The 26,018-nt window shown below is 47.1% G+C and overlaps 1 protein-coding gene across 1 annotated transcript in view; it reads right to left on the reverse strand.

The window, feature by feature from the left end:
- The window catches only part of LOC143274656 (NACHT and WD repeat domain-containing protein 2-like), a 69,762-nt gene that overhangs the window by 10,405 nt on the left and 33,339 nt on the right, over nt 1-26,018 (reverse strand). Inside the window, 14 exon segments of the mRNA XM_076578529.1 lie at nt 554-789; nt 1,820-2,128; nt 3,987-4,176; nt 8,939-9,147; nt 10,234-10,407; nt 11,504-12,123; nt 12,126-12,189; nt 13,055-13,441; nt 13,845-13,925; nt 16,371-16,520; nt 17,709-17,909; nt 18,829-19,062; nt 22,277-22,486; nt 24,162-24,421. Of these exon segments, the coding sequence (XP_076434644.1) occupies nt 554-789; nt 1,820-2,128; nt 3,987-4,176; nt 8,939-9,147; nt 10,234-10,407; nt 11,504-12,123; nt 12,126-12,189; nt 13,055-13,441; nt 13,845-13,925; nt 16,371-16,520; nt 17,709-17,909; nt 18,829-19,062; nt 22,277-22,486; nt 24,162-24,421 (3,325 nt within the window).

Genomic DNA, 26,018 nt, shown 5'->3' on the forward strand with positions numbered 1-26,018 from the left:
GTGGGCAAAGGGTGGAGATTCTTCCGATCTCCTAGGTCAACATATGTGTAGACCTGCTAGTGCCTGAACCCCATCCGTGTGTACACGCACGCAGAAGATCAATTACGCACGTTAAAGATCCTGTTATCAATGTCAGCGTTCGGTGGGTTATAGAAGCGAGAACATACGCAGCATGTACACTCTCGAAAACGTAGTATGGCTGCCTGCATGGCGGGGTAAATAAAAACAACAACAACGGTCATACACGTAAAATGTTACATGTCTGTCTCAGTGTGTATGCGTGCGTGCCTAAAAATCTGATTGAATGACAAAAGAAACAAATGATGAGCGCCCAATAGCAGCCGTCAGTCGGCTCTACCCAGGTAGGCACCCTCCCTCCCCCCGCCCCCAACCCCTGAAATTTCCCACCCAAAAATCCCCCACGGACGTAAACACTGATAAGTCCGTGCTTAACCTCTCTTTCCCTACCCGACACCACCCCACCACACCCCTACCTATGGACACCTCACCTACCCCTCAAACATCTCACACAACCCATCCGACACTTTCTCACCTTCCCCCAGGTGAGAAGCTCACGGCGGACACGCGCTCCACAGAGGGCGCGGCCTCCAGGCTGCCCTTGACCCTGCCCGTGCCCATGTCCACCAGCTTGACTTCGGCCTGACCTTGATCCCCACCGTGGCAGGCCACGAGTCCGGCAGAGGAGGAGAGGGCTAAGGTCTTGACGGCGCCCTTGAGGATCTCGTTGGCGTGGAGAACGTCGGCGTCCAGGTTGTTCAGGTTCCACACCTTGGGGATTGGGGTGTGATGATGATGATAGTGATGATGATGAAATGGCAGCAGCAGCAACAAAAACAACAAAAACTACTACTACAACTTCTACTACTACTACTACTACCACTAGTACCAACACACCAGACACAACACACACACCACCTACCACACCATCTCCACACCCCAAGAAACCACCACCACCACCCACACCCCACTACCTACACATCACCACACCCATCCGCCTCCCCCCCCACCCACCCACCACACACGCACACAACACACACACCACCACAACCAACTAAAACAATCTGGCACACGAGATTTGGACGGGTTAGATGGACAGATATTAAAGCTTTCTTCCCCTGTTATTGAAGATACTCTGACACATCTTGAATCGAAAAGAAATGTTTTCCTTCTAAATTCAAGCAGGCTAGAGTCATTCCACTGTACAAATCAGGTGATTCTTCTGATCCATCTAACTATAGGCCAATTTCTGTCTTGTCTGCTTTGTCTAAACCCATTGAAAAACATTTGCAAAAATGTTTATATTCTTAACTCTTTGACAACAACCTAATCCATGAAGACCAGTCTGGTTTCCGTAAAAATCATTCTTGTCATACAGCCCTCATACAACTCACTGACAGTCTTCTACATAATATAAATGAAAATAAATTCACAGGTCTCCTTTTCATAGATTTTGAAAAAGCTTTTGATGTAATCAATCACTCCTTGTTACTACGTAAATTAGAAGCTTATAAATTACCACTAGAGTATATTCACCTTATACAATCTTTTCTTTCTGATAGGAAGCAGTTAATAACAATAAATAATCAAACCTCAAATTTTACATCTATTAAACATGGAGTACCACAGGGATCCATCTTAGGGCCAATTTTATTCTCCACTTATGTTAATGACTTACATTGTTATATGAAATGTAAATGTGAAATGTTTGCTGATGACACATCTTTACATTCAAGCAATTCAGACGCCACCCTACCCCCCACAATCCCACCCCCCACCCACCCACTCACACAACACACACCTGCAGCGTGTTGTCCCCTAGCAGGGTGACGGCCTTGTGGGTAGCCGGTGACATGAACAGCTTGGTCACTGGGGCCACGGACGCCTGCAGCACGCGCACGGGGGCCCCCGAGCTCGCGGCCCACACGAAGAGGTAGGTGTGGCGCGAGGCGACCACGAGGCGGTCGTCCGGGGTGAAGCCGGCTCCGGAGAAGGTGGTGAGGGTCATCCGGAAGACCCCGTCCGGGGCGTGCTGAAGGCGGTGCACCAGTCGCTCTCTGTGGGCGTCCACCAGATAGAGCCAGTGTCCGCAGCGACACAGCAGTAGGTTCTGCGATTCGATAGGATAGGATTACGGTACAGTACATTACGATACGATACGATACGATACGATACGATACGATACGATACGATACAGTACAATACGATACGATACGATACGATACGATACGATACGATACGATACGATACGATACGATACAGTACAATACGATACGATACGATACGATACAAAAGCAGCATCTGTGGCGACACAGCAATAGGTTCTGCGATTCGATAGGATAGGATACGGTACAGTACATTACGATACGACACGATACGATACGATACACTACAATACGATACGATACGATACGATACGATACGATACGATACCATACGATACGACACGATACGATACGATACAGTACAATACGATACCATACGATACGATACGATACGATACGATACGATACGATACGATACAAAAGCAGCATATGTGGCGACACAGCAACAGGTTCTGCGATTCAATACAATACAATACAATGCAATACAAAACAATACAATACAATACAATACAGAAGCATCTGTAGCGACACAGCAGTATGCCCTGCGGTTCGGCAAGGTGGAATATCATCGAATAAAATCCCGTCCAATTCAATCCAATGCAATGCAATACAATGCAATGCAGTACAGTACAGTACAGTACAGTACAGTACAGTACAGTACAATACGGTAAGGTACGATACGGTACGATAAGGCCCAACGCTCAGCTTTATGTCACACACTGGCATTAGCTTACTGCTGGGCCAACAGCAAAGTGAGAGCTGTATGATCAGTGGTTTCTCCATTATTGCAATGGAATTCATTTACAGCTTTGTCTTTTGTGAAGGACTATGACTCTCAAACCAGGATGCAAGGTTGCACTGGCTCTTAGTGCTGCAGCTTTGTGGGTGGCGGGGTGTGTGTGTGTGTGGGGGGGGAGGTTGGCGTAGGGGGGGGGGGGGCTAGTTGGCCTTTGGGAATCATCCCAACGCCGACTGTCATAAAACCCTCTTGGCCGAGAAAATGTGGATGTAACTCCACAATAATCGAATTCCAGCCCAGATAGTCGAGACAGCAGTTACCTCCTCCGCTGCTCTGATGGTCGTAGTCGGACACGACTGACTATCATACTGTACAGTATGGTACAATACAATACAGTGTAGTGCAGTCCAATGTTTAAAGAAGAACTGTTAAATGGACTGTGTATTCGCCCTGTGCTTCCAGAACAGGAACGCAAAGTACAACTTTGGACATGCGACCTGTCTCCACTCTAAGGTCTTCTGCAGAACGTACAAAGCCTGTGGATCCCCAACCTCCTACCCCCCCCCCCCCCTCCCCCCGGTTTCTATCTGTCTGTCTGTCTCTCTTTTCATTCACCTTTTAGTGTCATGTTTAAAATATATGTCCAGTACTGTGATAAAGACAGATATATCAGAACTGTTTGTATGACAGTGTTCTTTGGGAGTGCAATAGCAATGTCTAGGGCGGTACAGGATTAAACAAATTATCATTCTTTATTTTTCTTTTGAACCAAATTCTATTAACTTTGCTGTTGAAACAAGCATGCAGAAGGTTGTTTTTGTTTTTTGTTGTTGTTATTTATATATTTCATATACATATATGAATTATTTATATATCTCATGACACAAGCATGCAGAGGTGTGGTTGGGGTTTTTTTTTTTTTGTGTTTTTTTTGTTTTTTTTAATATGCATATATTTGAATATACAGTTTTGTCAACTGTGCTCTTGACACAAGTATGCAGAGGTGGTTGTTGTTTTTTTTTAATGTGTTAGTTTTATTCTGTTTCAGTTATTCATATTTTCGAAGACACAACTTTTATTAACTACGCTTTTGACACAAGCATGCCCCCATAACCACTACCGACCTGATTATGGGACAGAGTGATGTCCCTCATGTGCAGATCGGACAGAATGTGGTTGGTGCGGTGACCCCGGTTGACTGGGTCGAACAGCACAGACTGCAGCATCTTGGAGTCAGTTAGCACGAAGCACTTGTTGGACTGACCCGCGAACTGAAGGATGCGGGGAACACCGCTGCACGGCTCCGACACGCACCTGCAGGTAAAGAGTTAACAGCGGAAACAAACAGAATTAGTGACAGCAACTGCAACAGTCCAGGTCCGACACGCACCTGCAGGTAAAGAGTTAACAGCGGAAACAAACAGAATTAGTGACAGCAACTGCAACAGTCCAGGTCCGACACGCACCTGCAGGTAAAGAGTTAACAGCGGAAACAAACAGAATTAGTGACAGCAACTGCAACAGTCCAGGTCCGACACGCACCTGCAGGTAAAGAGTTAACAGCGGAAACAAACAGAATTAGTAGCAGCAACTGCAACAGTCCAACTCCGACACGCACCTGCAGGTAAAGAGTTAACAGCGGAAACAAACAGAATTAGTAGCAGCAACTGCAACAGTCCAGCTCCGACACGCACCTGCAGGTAAAGAGTTAACAGCGGAAACAAACAGAATCAGTGGCAGCAACTGCAACAGTCCAGCTCCGACACGCACCTGCAGGTAAAGAGTTAACAGTGGAAACAAACAGAATTAGTAGCAGCAACTGCAACAGTCCAGCTCCGACACGCACCTGCAGGTAAAGAGTTAACAGCGGAAACAAACAGAATTAGTGACAGCAACTGCAACAGTCCAGCTCCGACACGCACCTGCAGGTAAAGAGTTAACAGCGGAAACAAACAGAATTAGTAGCAGCAACTGCAACAGTCCAGCTCCGACACGCACCTGCAGGTAAAGAGTTAACAGCGGAAACAAACAGAATCAGTGGCAGCAACTGCAACAGTCCAGCTCCGACACGCACCTGCAGGTAAAGAGTTAACAGCGGAAACAAACAGAATCAGTGGCAGCAACTGCAACAGTCCAGCTCCGACACGCACCTGCAGGTAAAGAGTTAACAGCGGAAACAAACAGAATTAGTAGCAGCAACTGCAACAGTCCAGGTCCGACACGCACCTGCACGTAAAGAGTTAACAGCGGAAACAAACAGAATTAGTGACAGCAACTGCAACAGTCCAGGTCCGACACGCACCTGCAGGTAAAGAGTTAACAGCGGAAACAAACAGAATCAGTGGCAGCAACTGCAACAGTCCAGCTCCGACACGCACCTGCAGGTAAAGAGTTAACAGCGGAAACAAACAGAATCAGTGGCAGCAACTGCAACAGTCCAGCTCCGACACGCACCTGCAGGTAAAGAGTTAACAGCGGAAACAAACAGAATTAGTGACAGCAACTGCAACAGTCCAGGTCCGACACGCACCTGCAGGTAAAGAGTTAACAGCGGAAACAAACAGAATTAGTAGCAGCAACTGCAACAGTCCAGCTCCGACACGCACCTGCAGGTAAAGAGTTAACAGCGGAAACAAACAGAATTAGTGACAGCAACTGCAACAGTCCAGCTCCGACACCCACCTGCAGGTAAAGAGTTAACAGCGGAAACAAACAGAATTAGTGACAGCAACTGCAACAAACCAGGTCCGACACGCACCTGCAGGTAAAGAGTTAACAGCGGAAACAAACAGAATCAGTGGCAGCAACTGCAACAGTCCAGGTCCGACACGCACCTGCAGGTAAAGAGTTAACAGCGGAAACAAACAGAATTAGTGACAGCAACTGCAACAGTCCAGGTCCGACACGCACCTGCAGGTAAAGAGTTAACAGCGGAAACAAACAGAATCAGTGGCAGCAAATGCAACAGTCCAGGTCCGACACGCACCTGCAGGTAAAGAGTTAACAGCGGAAACAAACAGAATCAGTGGCAGCAACTGCAACAGTCCAGGTCCGACACGCACCTGCAGGTAAAGAGCTAACAGCAGAAACAAACAGAATTAGTGACAGCAACTGCAACAGTCCAGCTCCGACACGCACCTGCAGGTAAAGAGCTAACAGCGGAAACAAACAGAATTAGTGACAGCAACTGCAACAGTCCAGGTCCGACACGCACCTGCAGGTAAAGAGTTAACAGCGGAAACAAACAGAATCAGTGGCAGCAAATGCAACAGTCCAGCTCCGACACGCACCTGCAGGTAAAGAGTTAACAGCGGAAACAAACAGAATTAGTAGCAGCAACTGCAACAGTCCAGGTCCGACACGCACCTGCAGGTAAAGAGTTAACAGCGGAAACAAACAGAATTAGTAGCAGCAACTGCAACAGTCCAGCTCCGACACGCACCTGCAGGTAAAGAGTTAACAGCGGAAACAAACAGAATCAGTGGCAGCAAATGCAACAGTCCAACTCCGACACGCACCTGCAGGTAAAGAGTTAACAGCGGAAACAAACAGAATCAGTGGCAGCAAATGCAACAGTCCAGCTCCGACACGCACCTGCAGGTAAAGAGTTAACAGCGGAAACAAACAGAATCAGTGGCAGCAACTGCAACAGTCCAGCTCCGACACGCACCTGCAGGTAAAGAGTTAACAGCGGAAACAAACAGAATTAGTAGCAGCAACTGCAACAGTCCAACTCCGACACGCACCTGCAGGTAAAGAGTTAACAGCGGAAACAAACAGAATTAGTGACAGCAACTGCAACAGTCCAGCTCCGACACGCACCTGCAGGTAAAGAGTTAACAGCGGAAACAAACAGAATCAGTGGCAGCAACTGCCACAGTCCAGCTCCAACACACACATGTAGGTAAAGAGTTTAAAAAGACAAAGAAAAAGAAAAGAAAAAAAAGAAGTAGTGACAGCAACTGCATCAACACAACGCCAGACCACGGCTCCGATACACATCTGGTGGTAAAGAGTTAATAGTGGAAACAAATGGAATAGTGACGGTAACTGCAGCAACAGAACGCAAACTGCACGGCTCCAATACACACACACACACACACACACACACACACACACACACACACACACACACACACACACACACACACACACACCTGTAAGTAAACAGTTAACAGTTGGGGCGGGGAGGGGGGGGGGAGGGGCGGAAGTAGTGACAGCAACTGTATGCTGCAATAGAACGCAAACTACATGGCTCGGAAATACACACACCTGTAGGTAAAGAGTTAACAGTGGGGAAAAAAAACAAAACACGGAAGTAGTGACAGCAACTGTATGCAGCAACAGAACGCAAACAACACGGCTCCGAAATACACACACCTGTAGGTAAAGAGTTAACAGTGGGGGAAAAAAACCCACGGAAGTAGTGACAGCAACTGTATGCAGCAACAGAACGCAAACAACACGACTCCGAAATACACACATCTGTAGGTAAAGAGTTAACAGTGGGGGAAAAAAACCAACAACACGGAAGTAGTGACAGCAACTGTATACAGCAATAGAACGCAAACTACACGGCTCCGAAATACACACACCTGTAGGTAAAGAGTTAACAATGAGGGGAAAAAAAAACACGGAAGTAGTGACAGCAACTGTATGCAGCAATAGAACGCAAACTACACGGCTCCGAAATACACACACCTGTAGGTAAAGAGTTAACAATGAGGGGAAAAAAACACGGAAGTAGTGACAGCAACTGTATGCAGCAATAGAACGCAAACTACACGGCTCCGAAATACACACACTTGTAGGTAAAGAGTTAACAGTGGGGGGAAAAAAACACGGAAGTAGTGACAGCAACTGTATGCAGCAATAGAACGCAAACTACACGGCTCCGAAATACACACACCTGTAGGTAAAGAGTTAACATTTAGGGGGGAAAAAAAACACGGAAGTAGTGACAGCAACTGTATGCAGCAATAGAACGCAAACTACACGGCTCCGAAATACACACACCTGTAGGTAAAGAGTTAACAGTGGGGGAAAAAAAAACACGGAAGTAGTGACAGCAACTGTATGCAGCAATAGAACGCAAACTACACGGCTCCGAAATACACACACCTGTAGGTAAAGAGTTAACAGTGGGGAAAAAAAACCCACGGAAGTAGTGACAGCAACTGTATGCAGCAATAGAACGCAAACTACACGGCTCCGAAACACACCTGTTGGAAAAGAGTTCACAAACAGAAACAGTGGGAGCAACTGTAGCGATAGAACGCTGCTGCACGGCTCCGACACACATCTGCAGAGCCCAGTTGCACAACACGCCGTTAGCAGTTAGCTGTTAGATAAACCCCTAACAGATAAAAAAAAAAGAAAAAAGAAAAAAAAAAAGATGTTATTTAGCAGCAAGCTATTTTAACTGCGTTGCACAAGAGAAATAGTGACAGCAACTGCATCAATAAAATGCCACTGCACGCCCCCCCCCCCCCCCCCCCCCCCCCACACACACACACACACACCTGTAGGTAAAGCGTTAACAGTGGAAACAATTGGAAGTAGTGGCGGCAACTACAGCACTTAAACGCTTAGCAGAAGAAGAAGAAAAAGACGTTAGACTTTCATCTGAGGGTCCTTGGTTCGAATCTCGGTAACGGCGCCTGGTGGGTAAAAGGTGGAGATTTTTCCGATCTCCCAGGACAACATATGTGCAGACCTGCTAGTGCCTGAACCCCCTTTATGTGTATGCGCACACAGGAGATCAAGTACGCACGTTAAAGATCCTGTAACTCATGTCAGCGTTCGGTTGGTTATGGAGACACGAAAATACCCAGCATGCATGAACCACGACTGAGTCATCGGCAAATCGATGTTGGTCGTGTAACGGAAAGAAAGACTGAAAGAACAAACACCAATGAATGATAACAACATGGATAATGATGATGACGATGACGACGATGACACCGATGCCATCAGGCACTGACAAACACGCTTACAACCCAGACACAACAACAACAACAACATTAACCACACCAAACAACAGAACAATCACTCCGCACTGTGGAACCGAACTCACCTTCTCTCCATCAGAGGCAAAGAGTACAACAGCAAGTTGGAGCCCGTGTTGAAACACAGCAGCTTCTCGTTCGGGCTAATGGCCGCGGCACGTGACAGGAAGTTGAAGCGGTGCACGAGCGAGGCGGCCTCCAAGTCGATGACGATTGGTCCAAAGCCACGCTCCACGGAAATGACCAGGTACTTCCGGCTTCTGGCTACCGATCCGACCTGTTGGAGAAGACGGAGGAGGAGGAGGAGAAGGAGGAGGAGAAGTTGGAGGAGGAGTAGAAGGAGGAGGAGGTGCAGGAGGAGGAGTATAAGGAAGAGGTGCAGGAGGAGGAGGAGGTGAGAAGGAGGAGGAGGTGAAGGAGGAGCAGAAGGAGGAGGAATAGAAGGAGGAAGAGAAGGAGGAGGAGAAAGTGGAGGAGAAGGAGGAGGAGGATAAGGTAGAAGAGAAGGAGGAGGAGTAGAAAGAGGAGGAGGGGAAGAAGGAGGAGGAGGAGTAGAAGGAGGAGGAGGGGTGTAGAAGGAGGAAAAGGAGAAGGAGGAGTGGAAGGAGGAGGAGGTGCAGGAGGAGAATTAGGAGAAGGAGGAGGTGCATGAGGAGAATTAGAAGAAGGAGGAGGAGGAGGGGGGATGCAGGAGTAGAAGGAGGAGGAGAGGAAGGAGGAGGAGAAAGAAGAGGATGAGGAGTTAGAGGTGCAGGAGGAGGAGCAGAAAGAGGAAGACGTGTAGGAGGAGGAGGAGTAGAAGAGGAAGAGAAGAAGGAGGAGGAGAAAGAGAAGAGAGACAGACAGAAAGGTAGACAGATAGATAGACAGACAGAGACAGAGAGACACTCAAAGAGACATACATATATTCATATAAACATACATAATTCCGTCCATCCGTTCATTCATCCATGCATGCATAATAGACTAGACGTATGCAGAAAGAAGGCGCGCGCACACACACACACACACACACACACACACACACACATACAGACACACACACACACACACACACACACACACACACACACACACACACACATGACCAGTTAGTCTAGTTTATTTCGTTTATACAGGGAAAGTAGTGATGATTTAAGGCATGGGTGGGATGGGGGCAGATGATGGATTCTCCCAACCCCCCCCCCCCACCCCACACCATCCCTCTCCCCCCCCACACACACACATATCCACCCCCTCCCCCCAGCTCCCACCCACCTCAACCCCCCCCCCAATCCACCCACCCCCCAACCCCCGCCCCCCAGCCACACACACACAAACGCAACAAAACCCCGACACACAAAACAACCATCACTATACACACCTCCCCATAGCCATAGTCCACGTGGCCGTGTATCTGACCGCTGATGGCGTCGTAGATGCTGACGTGCCGGTTTTCCCGCAGGATGGCCAGGTAACGACCGTCGCTGGACGGGTGCACCTGTCCCACGGGCAGGTGGATGTCTTGACGCGGCTCTCCCTGACTCAGCTCCCACACCTGGTGGTGGTGGTGGTGGTGGTGGTGGTGGTTGTACGCGGGTAGATAACACAGAATCATTATCTCAACGAGAAGAAATTCACGAGATCCAAAGAAGAAGAACAACAACAACAAGGCGAAACAGTCGAACGAGGAGGAGGGGAAGGAGGAGGGAGAGGAAGGGAGAGAGAGAGAGAGAGTGAGGAGAAGAAGAAGAAGAAGAGGAAGAAGAAGTAGAAGAAGAAACAGACGAACAAGGAGGAGGGGAAGGAGGAGAGAGAGAGGGAGGGGGGAGGGGGAGGGCAGGCAGACAGGCAGACAGACAGAGAGACAGAGACAGAGAGACACACAGAGAGACGGAGAGAGAGAGAGAGGAAGAGAGGGGTGGGGGAAGGAAGAGAGAGAGAGAGAGAGATAGAAATAGAGAGACAGAGAGAGAGGGAGGGAGAGAGAAAGAAAAAGGAAGAGAGAGAGAGAAGAAGAAGAAGAGACAGAGACATAGACAGACAGACAGAGACAAAGGCAGACGGACGGCCAGAGACAGAGCCAGTGTGTGTTTTCAGAGACAAGCTGAATGGTTTTAAGTCTCTCCATACGAACGGCGAAAGATACGACGTTAACAGCGTTTCATCCCAATTACCATCATCAAAATATTGCAAGCGGAACGCTCTTATACTGAAGACGTGAATGTTGACAAAGAATACCACAATTCTGACGACGGAAGCTAAAGGCTGGGTCATTCAGACACCCACTGGACATCCGAGGGGTCTGTGTAGAGGAGAAGAGAGGACTGGCCGTACTGAGTGATTTAATGACTCGGGACAATAGCCCCTATCGAAACAAAGTGGATGCACACCAGTTATGACTTTCTCGCTGCAACCCTTCTCCAGACCTCCACAAATACAGCATCACCCCCCACCCCCCACCCCCCCTCGCCCCCCTTCACCTTGAGACATGTGCTATGGTAATTCCCATAGACTCAGCAGTCAATGGCATTGTTGAAACGGAAACAGTAAACACTCTATAATTTCCCCCTCCCCGCCCCGCCCCACCCCACCCCCACCCTCTGACCGCCCCGTAACTCCCTCCACCCGACACCACCCCCATCCTCCTTCACCTTGAGACAGGTGCTGTAGTAAGACTTGGCCGTCATCAGGATCCCGTCAGGGCTGCTGAATACGTCCACGTCCACCGCCGACTTGGCCTCCAGGTCACACTCGTACTGTAAAGGACCCCCAGGCGCCGCGTACAGCTGCGTCACCGGCACCAGAGGGCAGCACATCTGCGCCGCCAGGTCGCACTGCTTCACCAGCTCCCGAACCGCCGGGAAACGCGCCACGAGCGGCAGGAGGCGGCCCGAAATCTCCGTGCCCAGGCGGTCCGGGTCCTGGTGCAAGGTGGCGCCGGACATGCGCAGGACGTCCGCCACCAGGTCCGTTTCCGGGTCGTCGAAGAGGGCGAAGTCAGCCAGCACGTGCTGCACGGAGGTGGCCCGCAGCTTGGCGTGCAGCCAGGCGTAGTTGCAGAAGCAGGCTAAGCGGAGGGCATCGAACTGGTAGCTGAAGAGCAGCGCGAAGGGCAGCTCGGACATCTTGCGCAGGTTGAAGCGCTCTGTGACATCGGAGCTGCTGTGGAACACGTCGGGCATGTCGGGCACGAAGCGGCAGGCCTGGCCCCGGCGGTCGGCCAGCTTGAGGCGGGCGGCGGCGGGCTGGGAGTAGGTGAAGGGCTTCCGGGTGTCCCGCTCCACACTCCTTGGAAGTACTCGGCCAGCGTGCGGTACATGTGCAGGTTGGTGTCGTCCTTGTGTGGATGATGATGATGACAGTGACGATTGTATTGATGATGATGATGATGATGATGATGATGATACCAAAAGTAATACTGATAATGATGATGATGATGATGATAACAACAACAACAACAACAACAATAATAATAATAATAATAATAATAATAATAATAATAATACATCAGAATAAGGAAAAATGGAGAATTGATAAACATCATCATCATCATCATAATAATAATAATGTTAATAACATCAATAATAATAAATAATGTATAATGATTTTGATGATAGCAAGAACAAATAACTAAATGAATAATAGTAATAATGATGATAATAATAACAATAATGATAACAACAACAATGATAATAATAAATCAATAATGATAATAAGCAATTCATTAATAAAGAAGAAGAAGAAGAAGAAGACTGCTTTTACTGACACTTATAATGATAATAATAATAATAATGATATTACTGCGACCAGCACTGCTAATACTGCTGCTGCTATTACTACTACTACTACTACTGCAACTACCACTACTGCTGCTGGTACTTCTAATACTGCTGCAAGTACCACCACTACTACTGCTGCTGCTGCTGCTGGTACTTCTAATACCACTACTACCACAACTACTACCACTATTGCTGCGAGTACCACTACTACTACTACTACTACTGCTGCTGACAATACTTCTAATATTGCTGCTTCTGCTACTACTGCTGCTGCTAGTACTACTACCATATACATCAGTAAAAAAAAAAAAAAAAAAAAAAAAAAAAGACAACAACAAAAAACCAACAACAGCAAAGGACAACAACAACAACAACAAAAAAGAACGATCAATAACAACAACAACAACAACAAACACAGCATACATTGCTGAGGTAGCGGGCCCGGGCAGCATCGACGAACTGCTGGTGGTACCAAGACAGCACGCTGACGTCATCGGCGTCCCTCTCCACCAAGAAAGCCGCGATGTCCAGATAGAGCCGAGGCCACAACGAGGGCGGGACACGCCTGATGGGCGGCTGCCAGAAGGTGAAGACAGAGTTGAGCACCTCGTCGTCCAGGGACAGAACGTCCTCCAGCTCGCTCTCGCTCAAGCCTCGGCGGGAGGCCGTAATGTAGCCCAGGGAGTGAGACACGAAGGTCTTGCCGTGCTTGACCTCCAGGCGTTCCAGCAGCTTGTGGATGGAGGCCTCTATGGTGTGCTGCAGGGCGTCTTGGGGGACCTCTTGGTAGGACCTCCACAGGGCCGCTTCCTAGGTTGGGTGTGGGGTGGGGTGGGGGGGGGTGGGGTGGGGAGGGGAGGTGCGCAGGTTTTTTAAGTGACAGCGCGTAGGTAGGCGAATGTTGTTTTCGGGATTTTTTTTTTTTTTTTTTTGGGGGGGGTCGTTTGGTGTTGTTTTGTGTTGTGTTGTGTTGTTACACACACACACACACACACACACTACACAACACACACACACACACACACACACACACTACACAAACCTTTCACACACACAACCTTTCACACACACACAACCCCAAACCCACCCACCACCACCCCACCGTCTTCCCTCCACCATGCCAACCACCCAGCACCCACTACCCCCACAACCCCCCCACTCCCCCCCCCACACACACACACACCCTCCCTCCCTTCCACCTCCCCTTTACTACCTGAAAGGTGAGAGTGATGAACAAGGGAAGGGTACAGTGTCGGAACGCTTCCTGGATCAGACGCCACTGAGGTAGAGTCACCTGTCGTGAATGAGAAGGAGAACAGTGGATTTGTTTTGTTGTTGTTGTTTGTTGTTGTTGCTGTTGTTGTTTGTGTTTGATTAACTTAGATTAACTCTCTCCATACGAACGGCGAAAGAGTCGACGTTAGCAGCGTTTCACCCCAAATACCACCATCAAAATATTGCAAGCGGAAGGCTCTTATACTGAAGAGGTGAATGTTGACAAAGAATACCACAATTCTGACGACGGAAGCTAAAGGCTGGGTCATTCAGACACCGACTGGACATCCGAGGAGTCTGTATAGAGGAGAAGAGAGGACTGGCCGTACTGAGTGAGTTAATCAACAATTCCTGGATCAACCGCCACGGGGGCAGTCACCTGTTGTTAAGGAGAAGGAAAACAGTGGATTTGTTTTGTTGTTTGTTGTTGTTGTTGTTGTTGTTGTTGTTGTTTGTGTTTGATTAACTTAGATTAATCAACTAATAAATTGAATTAACAATTCCTGGATCAGCCGCCACGGGGGCAGTCACCTGTTGTTAAGGAGATGGAAAACAGTGGATTTGTTTTGTTGTTGTTGTTGTTGTTTGTGTTTGATTAACTTAGGTTAATCAACTAATAACCTGAATTGACAATTAATTTTTTGTTTAACCCCTGCTGTTGACCAGTATGCTTGTCAGAGACTGTTGCCACTCTTCACTGAGAGGGGGAGGGAAAAAGAGAGAGGGGAGAGAGAGATAGAATGAGAGAGAGAGAGAGGGGGGAGAGAGAGAGAGAATGAGAGAGGGAGAGAACTCAGAACTCAAAACTTTTAATTCAAGGAATAAGATTTTTCCGTCCTACCCTTGCTAATCTACATCAGTTATAATAACACACATATATTTGATGAACAGGGGAGAAAGAGAGAATTAAAAAGAGAGGAGAAAAAAAAAAGTCCTGCAGAAAGAATATGATAAAGAACAGACACACGCACACGCACGCACGCACGCACGCACACACACACACACACACTGACAAAAGGATGAGGGAGAGAGAGAGAGAGAGAGAGAGAGAGAGAGAGAGAGAGAGAAATGTGTCATCGGATGACTAAAGCCACATTGTTGTTATCATCAAATCCAACTACGACAGTTGTAATTAATACTTACACAACGTGTGAGAGAGAGAGAGAGTGAGAGAGACAGACAGACAGACAGACAGACAGGCAGAGAAAGAGAGAGAGAGAGAGAGAGAGAGAGAGAGAGAGACAAAGACGGAGAGAATGACAGAATTAGAGAGGAAGACAGACTTGCACGCCGAGAAAGGAAGAGAGTTGTGGGTTAAACATGGACACATGGTAGACTTTCATGCACTGACCAGCGCGTTCAGATTATATGCCCACTGACGAGGTACAGAAGTTAAACTGAAGCACCACTCTTTACGAAAGTCTCTTTCATGTACAGTACCATTTTCGTGCATGACAATGGGCGATGTATATACTATCTGTCAACAGGTTTGGTGGCTGAATGGTAAGAGCTCTGGATTATCGCCCGAGTTTTCTGAGTTCGATCCCCCGTTTCCGCGCACATTGTGGGTGAAGGGTGGAGATTTTTTTTCCCCCAACCTTCCATGTGAACATATGTGTAGACCTGCTAGTGCACGAAACCCCGTCGTGTGCACACGCATGTACAAGATTAAATACGTACGTTTAAGGTTCTGTAATGCAAGTCAGCGTTCGGTGGGTTATGGAAACAAGACCATTCCCCAGCACGCACACCCACCCGAATATAGAGTACAGCTGCCTGAATGACAGGGGTTGAAAACGGTATTGCATGTAAAATCTCATTCGTACATACCAGTGAACGTGGGAGTTGAAGACCACGAACGAAGAAGAAGAAGATACTACCTGTCGTGATGATGATGATAATGATGATGATGATGATACTACCTGTCGTGATGATGATAATGATAATGATGATGATGATGATGATGATACTACCTGTCGTGATGATGATGATAATGATGATGATGATGATGATACTACCTGTCGTGATGATGATGATGATACTACCTGTCGTGATGATGATGATGATAATGATGATACGACCTTTCGTGATGATGATGATGATGATATTGCTGATGACGACAATGATGATGATGATGATACTATCTGTCGTGATGATGATGATAATGATGATGCTACCTGTCGTGATGACAATGATCGTGATGATGATGATAATGATGATACTACCTGTCGTGATGATGAAGATGAAGATGACGACGACGACGACGATGATGATGATACTACCTGTTGAGATGATGATGGTGATGAAGATGATGATAAAGATGAGGATAATGATGAAGATGATGACAATGACGAAGATGATGATAGCCTAATGATAATGATGATGATGATGACGACGACGACGATGACGATACTACCTGTCGTGATGTTGTTGATGATGATGATGATGATGATGATGATACTACCTGTCGAGAGGTGGTGTCCAACAACACCTTCATGATCCGCTCCGCGTCCGTGGCGGGCAGAGGGGACAGCTCCAGGAGGTTGCCCTCGCTAGTCTTGGCCTTCAGACGGCTGAGGAGGCCGTACTTGTTGGGCAGCGAGGAAACGATGATCTGCGGAGCATTGGGTTGGACTGGATTGGATTGGATTGTAGTGTGTTGTATTGAATTGTATTGGATTGGATTGTGTTGGATTGGATTTTAGCGTGTTGTATTTGATTGTAGTGTGTTGTATTGAATTGTATTGGATTGGATTGTGTTGTATTGGATTGTAGTGTGTTGTATTGGATTGTATGGATTGTAGTGTATTGTAGTGTGTTGTATTGGATTGTAGTGTGTTGTATTGGATTGTATGGATTGTAGTGTGTTGTTTTGGAATGGATTGGATTGTAGTGTGTTGTATTAGATTGTATTGGATTTTAGTGTGTTGTATTGGATTGGATTGGATTGGATTGTAATGTGCTGTATTGGATTGGGTTTTAGTGTGTTGTGTTGGATTGTATGGATTATAGTGTTTTGTATTGGATTGGATTGTAGTGTATTGTATTGGATTGTAGTGTGTTCTATTGGATTGTAGTGTGTAATTATTGGATTAGATTGTATTGGATTCGGTTGTAGTGTGTTGTATTGATTTGTACTGGATTGGATTGGACTGGATTATAGTGTGTTTTATTGAATTGTATTGGATTGGATTGGACTGGATTGAACTGGTTTGTATTGCATTGTATTATATCCTATTGGATTGGATTGTATTGCATTGCATTGGATTGGATTGGACTGGACTGGATTGTACTGTATTGTATTGCATTGTATTGTATTGTATTACTATTTTGTCGCAACATATTTCTCTGTGTGAAATTCGGGCTGCTCTCACCAGGGACAGTGCGTCGCTACACTGAGAGCCCCATTTTTTTTTTCTGTTCTTTTTTCTGCCATCACTTTTATTTGTCTTCCTATTAAAGTGGATTTTTTTTTTTTGCTACAGAATTTTGTAAGGGACAATCCTTTTGTTGCCATGGGTTCTTTTACGTGCGCTAAATGCATGCTGCACACGGGACCTCGGTTTATCGTGTCATCCGAATGACTAGCGTCCAGACCACCACTCAAGGTCTAGTGGAGGGGGAGAAAATATCGGCGGGCTGAACCGTGATTCGAACCAGCGCACTCAGATTCTCTCGCTTCCAAGGCGGACGCGTTACCTCTAGGCCATCTCTCTCCCACCATCCTTCTTCCCAACCAAATCCCACACCACCATACCTCCCACTCCCACCCCCAACGCCCCTGCATACTGGTAGCACCCACCTTGACATTGGAAGCGATGCGAGCAGGGAGCCAGTCCAGTTTGTGGGCGCCGTTGTCCGAGGAGAGTTGGTCGAGGGAGTCCAAGAGCAGGACCAGGCGGCCAGGCACCTGCCCCCGCTGCAGCAGGTCGATGAAGTACACCTTCAGGCTCTTGTAGTCCTCGGGCACCTCCTGGCGGGGCCGACCCGACACGAAAGCCACCTGAGCCGACACCGTGTGTGTTTACATATAATGATGATGAAAACTGATTGAATGACACAGGAAATGAACAATGAGCGCCCAATTGCAGCCGTCTTAAAGCTTTGATCATGGCCTCCGACCTAGGATAGGCGCTATATAAGTGTCCATATCAGCAAATGTTGTCTAGATATATCATACACTTCAGTTTGTGGGCAAACGACGTTTGTGTTTTTTCAAATTTAATGTGACGCTGTTGTCCATTTGGAAATGTTTATTCTGGGCATGAAATAATAATAATGGTATTTATATAGCGCTGAATCTTATGCAGAGTAAAATCAAAGCGCTTTCGCACCAGTCATTCACACGCATGCGTAACTCTCAAACTGGAGAAACTAAAGACAAGGAAGAGGCAGGGAAGGGAGGCTATTTTGGGAAGAGGTGGGGTTTTAAGGCCAGACTTGAAAGAGCTGAGTGTGGAGACTTGACGAAGCGAAAGAGGAAGTTCATTCCAATTACAAGGTCCAGAGACAGAGAAAGAACAGAGAAATCATTATTTTGTAGTTGTCCTCCATTGATCCAACTGGAGTGAAAGGATAATTAAAACTTGAAACTTAAAAAAAAAGTATCCATATCAAATCAAATCAAACGTTTTTACAGAACAGGCACCACTGAACACCACCGAAGTGACTCAGCAGCAGTGCAGGGTCTCCTCTGGTGTGTGGCCTCCTGGCGACCTAACATCGATGGTTCCCTGTGGACTGCCGACGCTGGAACTACGACGGACGAACCCGGGTGTGGCCGTGTATGGGGAAATCTAAATGAGCGGCGTGGGAGTAATGCCACTGAAACGGTACAGATGATGGGGCAGCAAAAAAAAAAAAAAAAAAAAAAAAAAAAAATCAAACGTTTTTGCCTTGCCTTGCCTTGTACCTGCCCTCACCTGATGACAGATGGAGTACAACAGCTGTTGCACGGTGGAGCACTTGGGGCTGATGCCGACGAAGCGCACCACCAGGGAGGTCTTCATGGGGCTGGCCAAGGCGGCCACCCACTCGGCCACCAGGGAGGCCGCTTTGGCCAGGAAGGAGGTCTTGCCCACGCCGGACTCTCCGTGGACCACCAGGATCTCGCTGCCCTCCTGGCTGAGGTACTGCTGGACGCTCATCAGCGGCACCTGTGTTTATCGATGTTGATCAATACTGGCGTTGATAACTGATAATATTAATGATGATGATGATGATGCAAAAACCGCAGCAAGAACAAGAACAATAAGAAGAAAAACAACGGTAGTAGTAGTAGTAGTAGTAGTAGTAGTAGTATCAGCTGCATGCTCGTCAGTGGCACCTGTGTTTATCGATGTTGATCAATAATGGCGTTGATAACTGATAATATTAATAATAATAATGATGATGATGATGATGATGATGATGATGATGCAAAAACCGCAGCATGAGCAAGAACAGTAAGAAGAAAAAACAAAGGTAGTAGTAGTAGTAGTAGTAGTAGTAGTAGTAGTAGTAGTAGTAGTAGTAGTATCAGCTGGACGCTCGTCAGTGGCACCTGTGTTTATCGATGCTGATTAATACTGGTGTTAATAACCAATAATATTAATGATGATGATGATGATGATGATGATGATGCAAAAACCGCAGCATGAGCAAGAACAGTAAGAAGAAAAAACAACGGTAGTAGTAGTAGTAGTAGTAGTAGTAGTATCAGCTGCACGCTCATCAGTGCCACCTGTGTGTATCGATGTTTATCAATACTGGTGTGGATAAATCAAAATAATGATAATGATAACAACAACAACAACGATGATGATGGTGATGATGATGATGATGATGATGATAATAATAATAATAATAATAATAATAATAATACTGATGATGACGGAAGACCCGCAGCAAGAAGAAGAACAGTAACAAGAAAAATAACTGTTTAGTAGTAGTAGTAGTAGTAGTATCAGCAGCGCCAGCAGCATCAGCAGTAGCAGTAGTAGCAGTAGAAGTAGTAGTAGTACAGTAGTAGTAGTGGTAGTAGCAGCAGCAGCAGGAGCGATAATAATGGTATGAGTAGTAGTATCATCAATAATAAGAATAAGAATAAGTATAACTTTATTATCTCCAACTGGAGAAATTTTGTCAGGTGCATTATCACAACATAGACAAGTAAACAACATGGGGACCATAACTGTAAAAGTCAACAACAGCTTTTACGAATATTACGAAGACACAAATGTAAAAAATATCACATACACCGTTTCATACATACATCCACACACTGCAGGTAATAACTGGTATTCTTAACGTAAAAACAGAAAGAATTAAGAAACATTATTTTGAATATAATTATAAGCATAGCCTACTATATTGCACATTGATTATAACAGACAGATAAGATAAGAATAAAGATAAATTGCGGAAAACCACAACCAGATAATTAACACACACCCCCACCCACACACCCCCCACTCACCCCACACACACGGTTTACTTGATTAAACAAGAGTAATAAACATATGTTCTCAAATAAAAGCATTTCACATATTCGCTTTTAAAACATTGCAATTAATTATTACATCATCATATCATCATCATCATCAGCAGCAGCAGCAGCAGTTGTATAAGTAGCAACAGCAGCAGCAACAGGAGTGATAATAATGGTAGGAGTAGTAGTATCATCATCATCATATCATCATCATCAGCAGCAGCAGCAGCAGCATCAGCAGCAGCAGGTGTAGTAGTAGCAATAGTATTCGTGGCAGTGGCAGCAGCAAGCAACAAGGGCAGCAACCTCCGCAACGCTCCCCCCCCCCCCCCAAACAAACATCCATGCACTCCTCCTGCCCTGTTGACAACCTCCCTCCCCAGCCTCCCACCCCCACCCCCACCCATTTAACACACCCACCTCCCGGCCCATATAAACCTAGCTCCCGCCATATTTAGGCCTACCTCCCGGCTCATAACTTTCCGACTTTTGCATCTAGTTTCCGCCCCATTTACACCTACCTCCCGCACCACAATGGTCTGAATTTTACACCTACGTTCAACCCCCGTTTACACCTACCTCCCGCACCACAATGGTCTGAATTTTATACCTACCTTCAACCCCCGTTTACACCTACCTCTCATCCCAGTTACATCTACCTCCCGTCCCACTGAAGTCCGACTTTTACACATAGTTCCGCCCCATTTACACCTAGTTTCCGCCCCATTTACACCTGCCTACTGCCTAATTTACACCTACCTCTCGCCCCATTTACACCTAGCTCCAGCCCCACCCCCCTCCCATTTTATACAACCTACCTCCAGCTCCCACACGCCCCCCCCATTTAATACAATCTACCCCCACCAATTCACACCTACCTTCATCCCCCTTCTAATTCACACCTACCTTCATCCCCCTTCTAATTCACACATACCTCCGTCACCACCAATTCACACCTTACCTTCCACCCTCACCAATTCACACCTACCTTCATCCCCCTTCTAATTCACACATACCTCCGTCACCACCAATTCACACCTTACCTTCCGCCCCCACCAATTCACACCTACCTTCATCCCCCTTCTAATTCACACATACCTCCGTCACCACCAATTCACACCTTACCTTCTGCCCCAACCAATTCACACCTTACCTTCCGCCCCCACCAATTCACACCTACCTTCCGCCCCAACCAATTCACACCTTACCTTCCACCCCAACCAATTCACACCTTACCTTCCGCCCCCACCAATTCACACCTACCTTCACCCCCCTTCTAATTCACACATACCTCCGTCACCACCAATTCACACCTTACCTTCCACCCCAACCAATTCACACCTTACCTTCCGCCCCCACCAATTCACACCTTACCTTCTGCCCCCACCAATTCACACCTACCTTCATCCCCCTTCTAATTCACACATACCTCCGTCACCACCAATTCACACCTTACCTTCCGCCCCCACCAATTCACACCTACCTTCATCCCCCTTCTAATTCACACATACCTCCGTCACCACCAATTCACACCTTACCTTCCGCCCCAACCAATTCACACCTTACCTTCCGCCCCCACCAATTCACACCTACCTTCCGCCCCAACCAATTCACACCTACCTTCATCCCCCTTCTAATTCACACATACCTCCGTCACCACCAATTCACACCTTACCTTCCGCCCCAACCAATTCACACCTACCTTCCGCCCCAACCAATTCACACCTACCTTCATCCTCCTTCTAATTCACACATACCTCCGTCACCACCAATTCACACCTTACCTTCCGCCCCCACCAATTCACACCCACCTCCCTCCCCCCCCCCCCCCACCACCAATTCACACCTCTCTCTCCAGCCCCCCTTACCCCCACCCCCCATATTTAATCAACATAACCCACCTCCCTTCCAACGAAGGTGAGGCAGCGAGCTACCACCATGTTCCAGTGGGCTACGGCCTCGTGGAAGAGCTGGTCGGCGGCCAGCTGGTCGTAGCGCATCATGTTGCGGTCCACGAGCGCCCGCGTGGTGTGGTAGAAGTGCTCCGTCAGCCGCTCCACGTGCTCCTTGTGCGCGTGCTCCGGGTCGATGCCTTTGCCCGTCCAGCTCACCTGGACGGGTATGAGAGAGAGAGAGAGAGAGGTGTGGGGGTGTTTGGTGGGTGGGTGGATTGTGTGTGTGTGTGTGTGTGTGTGTGTGTGTGTGAGGGGTGTGTGTGTGTGTGTGTGTGTGTGTGTGAGGTGTGTGTGTGTGTGTGTGTGTGTGTGTGTGTGTGTGTGTGTGTGTGTGTGTGTATCTATTTGTCTGTCTATCTATCTATCTGTCTGTCTGTCTGTCTAAGTATGCATGTGAAATGACATGTATGTATGTATGTATCTGTTGTGACAAAAAAGTAATACAACAGATAACAACGCTATTCAACACAAAACGACACAGTGCAATGCAATACACCACAACACAACACAGCACAGCACAACACAGCAACACAACATAACACAACACAACACAGCACAGCACAGCATAACATGATACAACACAGCACAACACAACACAGCAGCACAGCACAGCACAACACAGCACAGCACAACATGACACAACACAATACAATACAGCACAGCCACACAGCACAACATGATACAACACAGCACAGGACAACATAACACAGCAGCACAACATCACACAACACAGCACATCACAGCACAGCACAACATAACATAACACAGCAGCACAACATGACACAACACAGTACAGCACAGCACAGCACAGCACAGCCACACAGCACAGCAAAACACAGCACAGCCACACAGTACAGCACAACACAGCACAGCACAGCACAGCCACACAGCACAGCACAACACAGCACAGCACAGCACAGCCACACAGCACAACACAACACAGCACAACATAACATAACACAGCAGCACAACATGACACAACACAGCACAGCACAGCACAGCCACACAGCACAGCACAACACAACACAGCACAGCCACACAGCACAACACAACACAGCACAGCCACACAGCACAGCACAACATAGCACAGCACAGCACAGCCACACAGCACAGCACAGCCACACAGCACAACACAACACAACACAGCACAGCACAGCACAGTACAACACAGCACAGCACAGCACAACACAGCACAGCACAACACAACACAGCACAGCACAGCACAGCACAGCACAGCACAGCACAGCACAGCACAACACAACACAGCAGCACAACATCACACTACACAATACAACACAGCACAACACAACACAACACAGCACAACACAGCAGCACAACATGACACAACACAATACAACACAACACAGCAGCACAACATGACACAACACAATACAACACAGCACAGCACAGCACAACATAACAGAACACAACAGCACAACATGACACAACACAGCACAGCACAGCACAGCACAGCCACACAACACAACATGATACAATACAAAGCAACACAGCACAACATGATACAACACAGCACAACATAACACAGCACAACGCAACACGGCACAGCACAGCATAATACAATACAACACAACAAAGCACAACATTATACAACACAGCATAACTTAACACGAAGACAACACACCACAACACAACGCAACAAAACATAAGACAACACAGTAAAATACAAAAACCTAAACACACACACACACACACACACACACACACACACACACACACACACACACACATATTTTCACAATCAACACCACCAAACAAAAAACCAACACACTCACACATACGCACAAAATTTAACGCCGTGCACAAAACCCACCGTGGTGGAGCAGAAGTTGAACCTGGGCACCGCCCGCTGTGCAGTCAGCTTCAGCTCGTGCAACGCTGCCTGGGCCTCGCCGTCCGTCTCCGTCTCCGTCTCCGTCTCGCCGATGATGACGTCACAGAAGCGTCGGGCCAGAGGCTGGTCGAGGTGGTCAAAGAGGTCGTCGATCTGCCGCTCGAAGACGATACAGTTGTTCTGGCGGTCCTGCTCTCGCTGCACGTTGATCAGGCCTTCGTAGACCTCCAGCTCCGTCACTGTTTAGTTAGTTAGTTAGTTTAGTTAGAGTTTGTTTATTCCCATTAACTCTTTTGAGTCATAGAGAAACAAGGAAACATGACAATAACAGGATGACGGCCACAGAGGAAGAGCGAAGATAATTTAAAAAGAAGAAACAAAAGGGGGGATAATACAAATGGGGGGAAATAAAATGAAATAAAAGGCCAAATGTAATCATCAGTCTGGTACAATGCAATAGGAATAGACAAATGCACATATCACAACTTAGATTTGCAATACGGCTCTGTATCTGACTAGTTGAGCCTGAACTGGGAACTGGAGGGTTAGTTGGAGCATAGCATTAATATTGACATGGTGTAACAAAATAAAATACACAATAATTTGCATGTTATTTTAGACAATTGTTATTTTATTTTATTTTATTTTTATTGATTGAATTTTTTTTCCTCAAGGTCTGACTAAGCGCGTTGGGTTACGCTGCTGGTCAGGCATCTGCTTGGCAGATGTGGTGTAGCGTATATTTATATGGATTTGACCGAACGCAGTGACGCCTCCTTATTGAGCTACTGATAGTGAGACAAGAGAAGAGGGTGGTGTGTGTGTGTGTGTGTGTGTGTGTGTGTGTGTGTGTGTGTGTGTGTGTGTGGAAGGTGGGGGGTGGGGGGTGTTGGGGAGAAGGGGTGGGGGTGGGGTAAGGGAGGGAAGGGGAGGGGAAGGGGGAGAAGGTGGTCCATCCATCAGTTTCAATTTCAAGAAAGTTGTCAAATCGTGGTGTGTGTCCATCGAGATCGATGACCATCGTTGTCATCCAGCTGGGGGATGGGGGGAGGGTGGTGGGAGGGGGGGATGCTCATGAATCTATCTGTGAATGCGCAGATGACTGAATAGTCCAATCTGCGCACGAAATTTTCGTTGACAGTTGGGGCAGACGAAGACAGGCATATCATTGTCAGGGAGCTTGTTTGCCCGTGACTTTCTGGCCTGCCTCTTCTGAACAGCTGCAGCAGTCCTGTTGACCTCGCACAACTTGGCGCCTTTGTGCACAGCAGTGCGCCATTTGTCACGGTCCACTGCAGATGCCTTCCAGGAGTCAGGGCTGATATCAAACGCTTTCAGAGAGACTTTCAGAGTATCGCAGAGGGGGATCGGAGGGGGTCGGGGGGTGGGGGGTGGGGGGGGGGGGGAGCGAGGGATTTTATCTGATCTTCGTTCCCTCACGCATACTGGTGGTAGTAGACATGAATAATTGCTAAATAACTTTTTTCTTTTTTCTTTTCTCGTTTGAATGTTATCAGTTTAAAATGTGTCAAAGCGCGCGGATTCGTCCACACAATACAAAACATCTGCTGGTTATCAAAAGAAAACTACAAATAAACACATAAATAACCAAACAAACAAACAAATGAATAAATAAATAAATGAATGAATAGATAGATAAAAGAATGAATAAATAAAGGGAGCCAATGCCTGACTTTCACATAAACTCAACGCGCTGTCAATCAACTGGAAGAGGAACGATGAAGAGGAGGTGGAAAAAGAAACTGAGGAAAAGAGAAGGAAGAAAAAGAGGAGGAGGAGGAGGATGTGTGTGTGTGTGTGCGTGCGTGCGTGTGT

The sequence above is a fragment of the Babylonia areolata genome, chromosome 29, assembly GCF_041734735.1.
Source record: "Babylonia areolata isolate BAREFJ2019XMU chromosome 29, ASM4173473v1, whole genome shotgun sequence".
Lineage (NCBI taxonomy): Eukaryota > Metazoa > Mollusca > Gastropoda > Neogastropoda > Buccinidae > Babylonia > Babylonia areolata.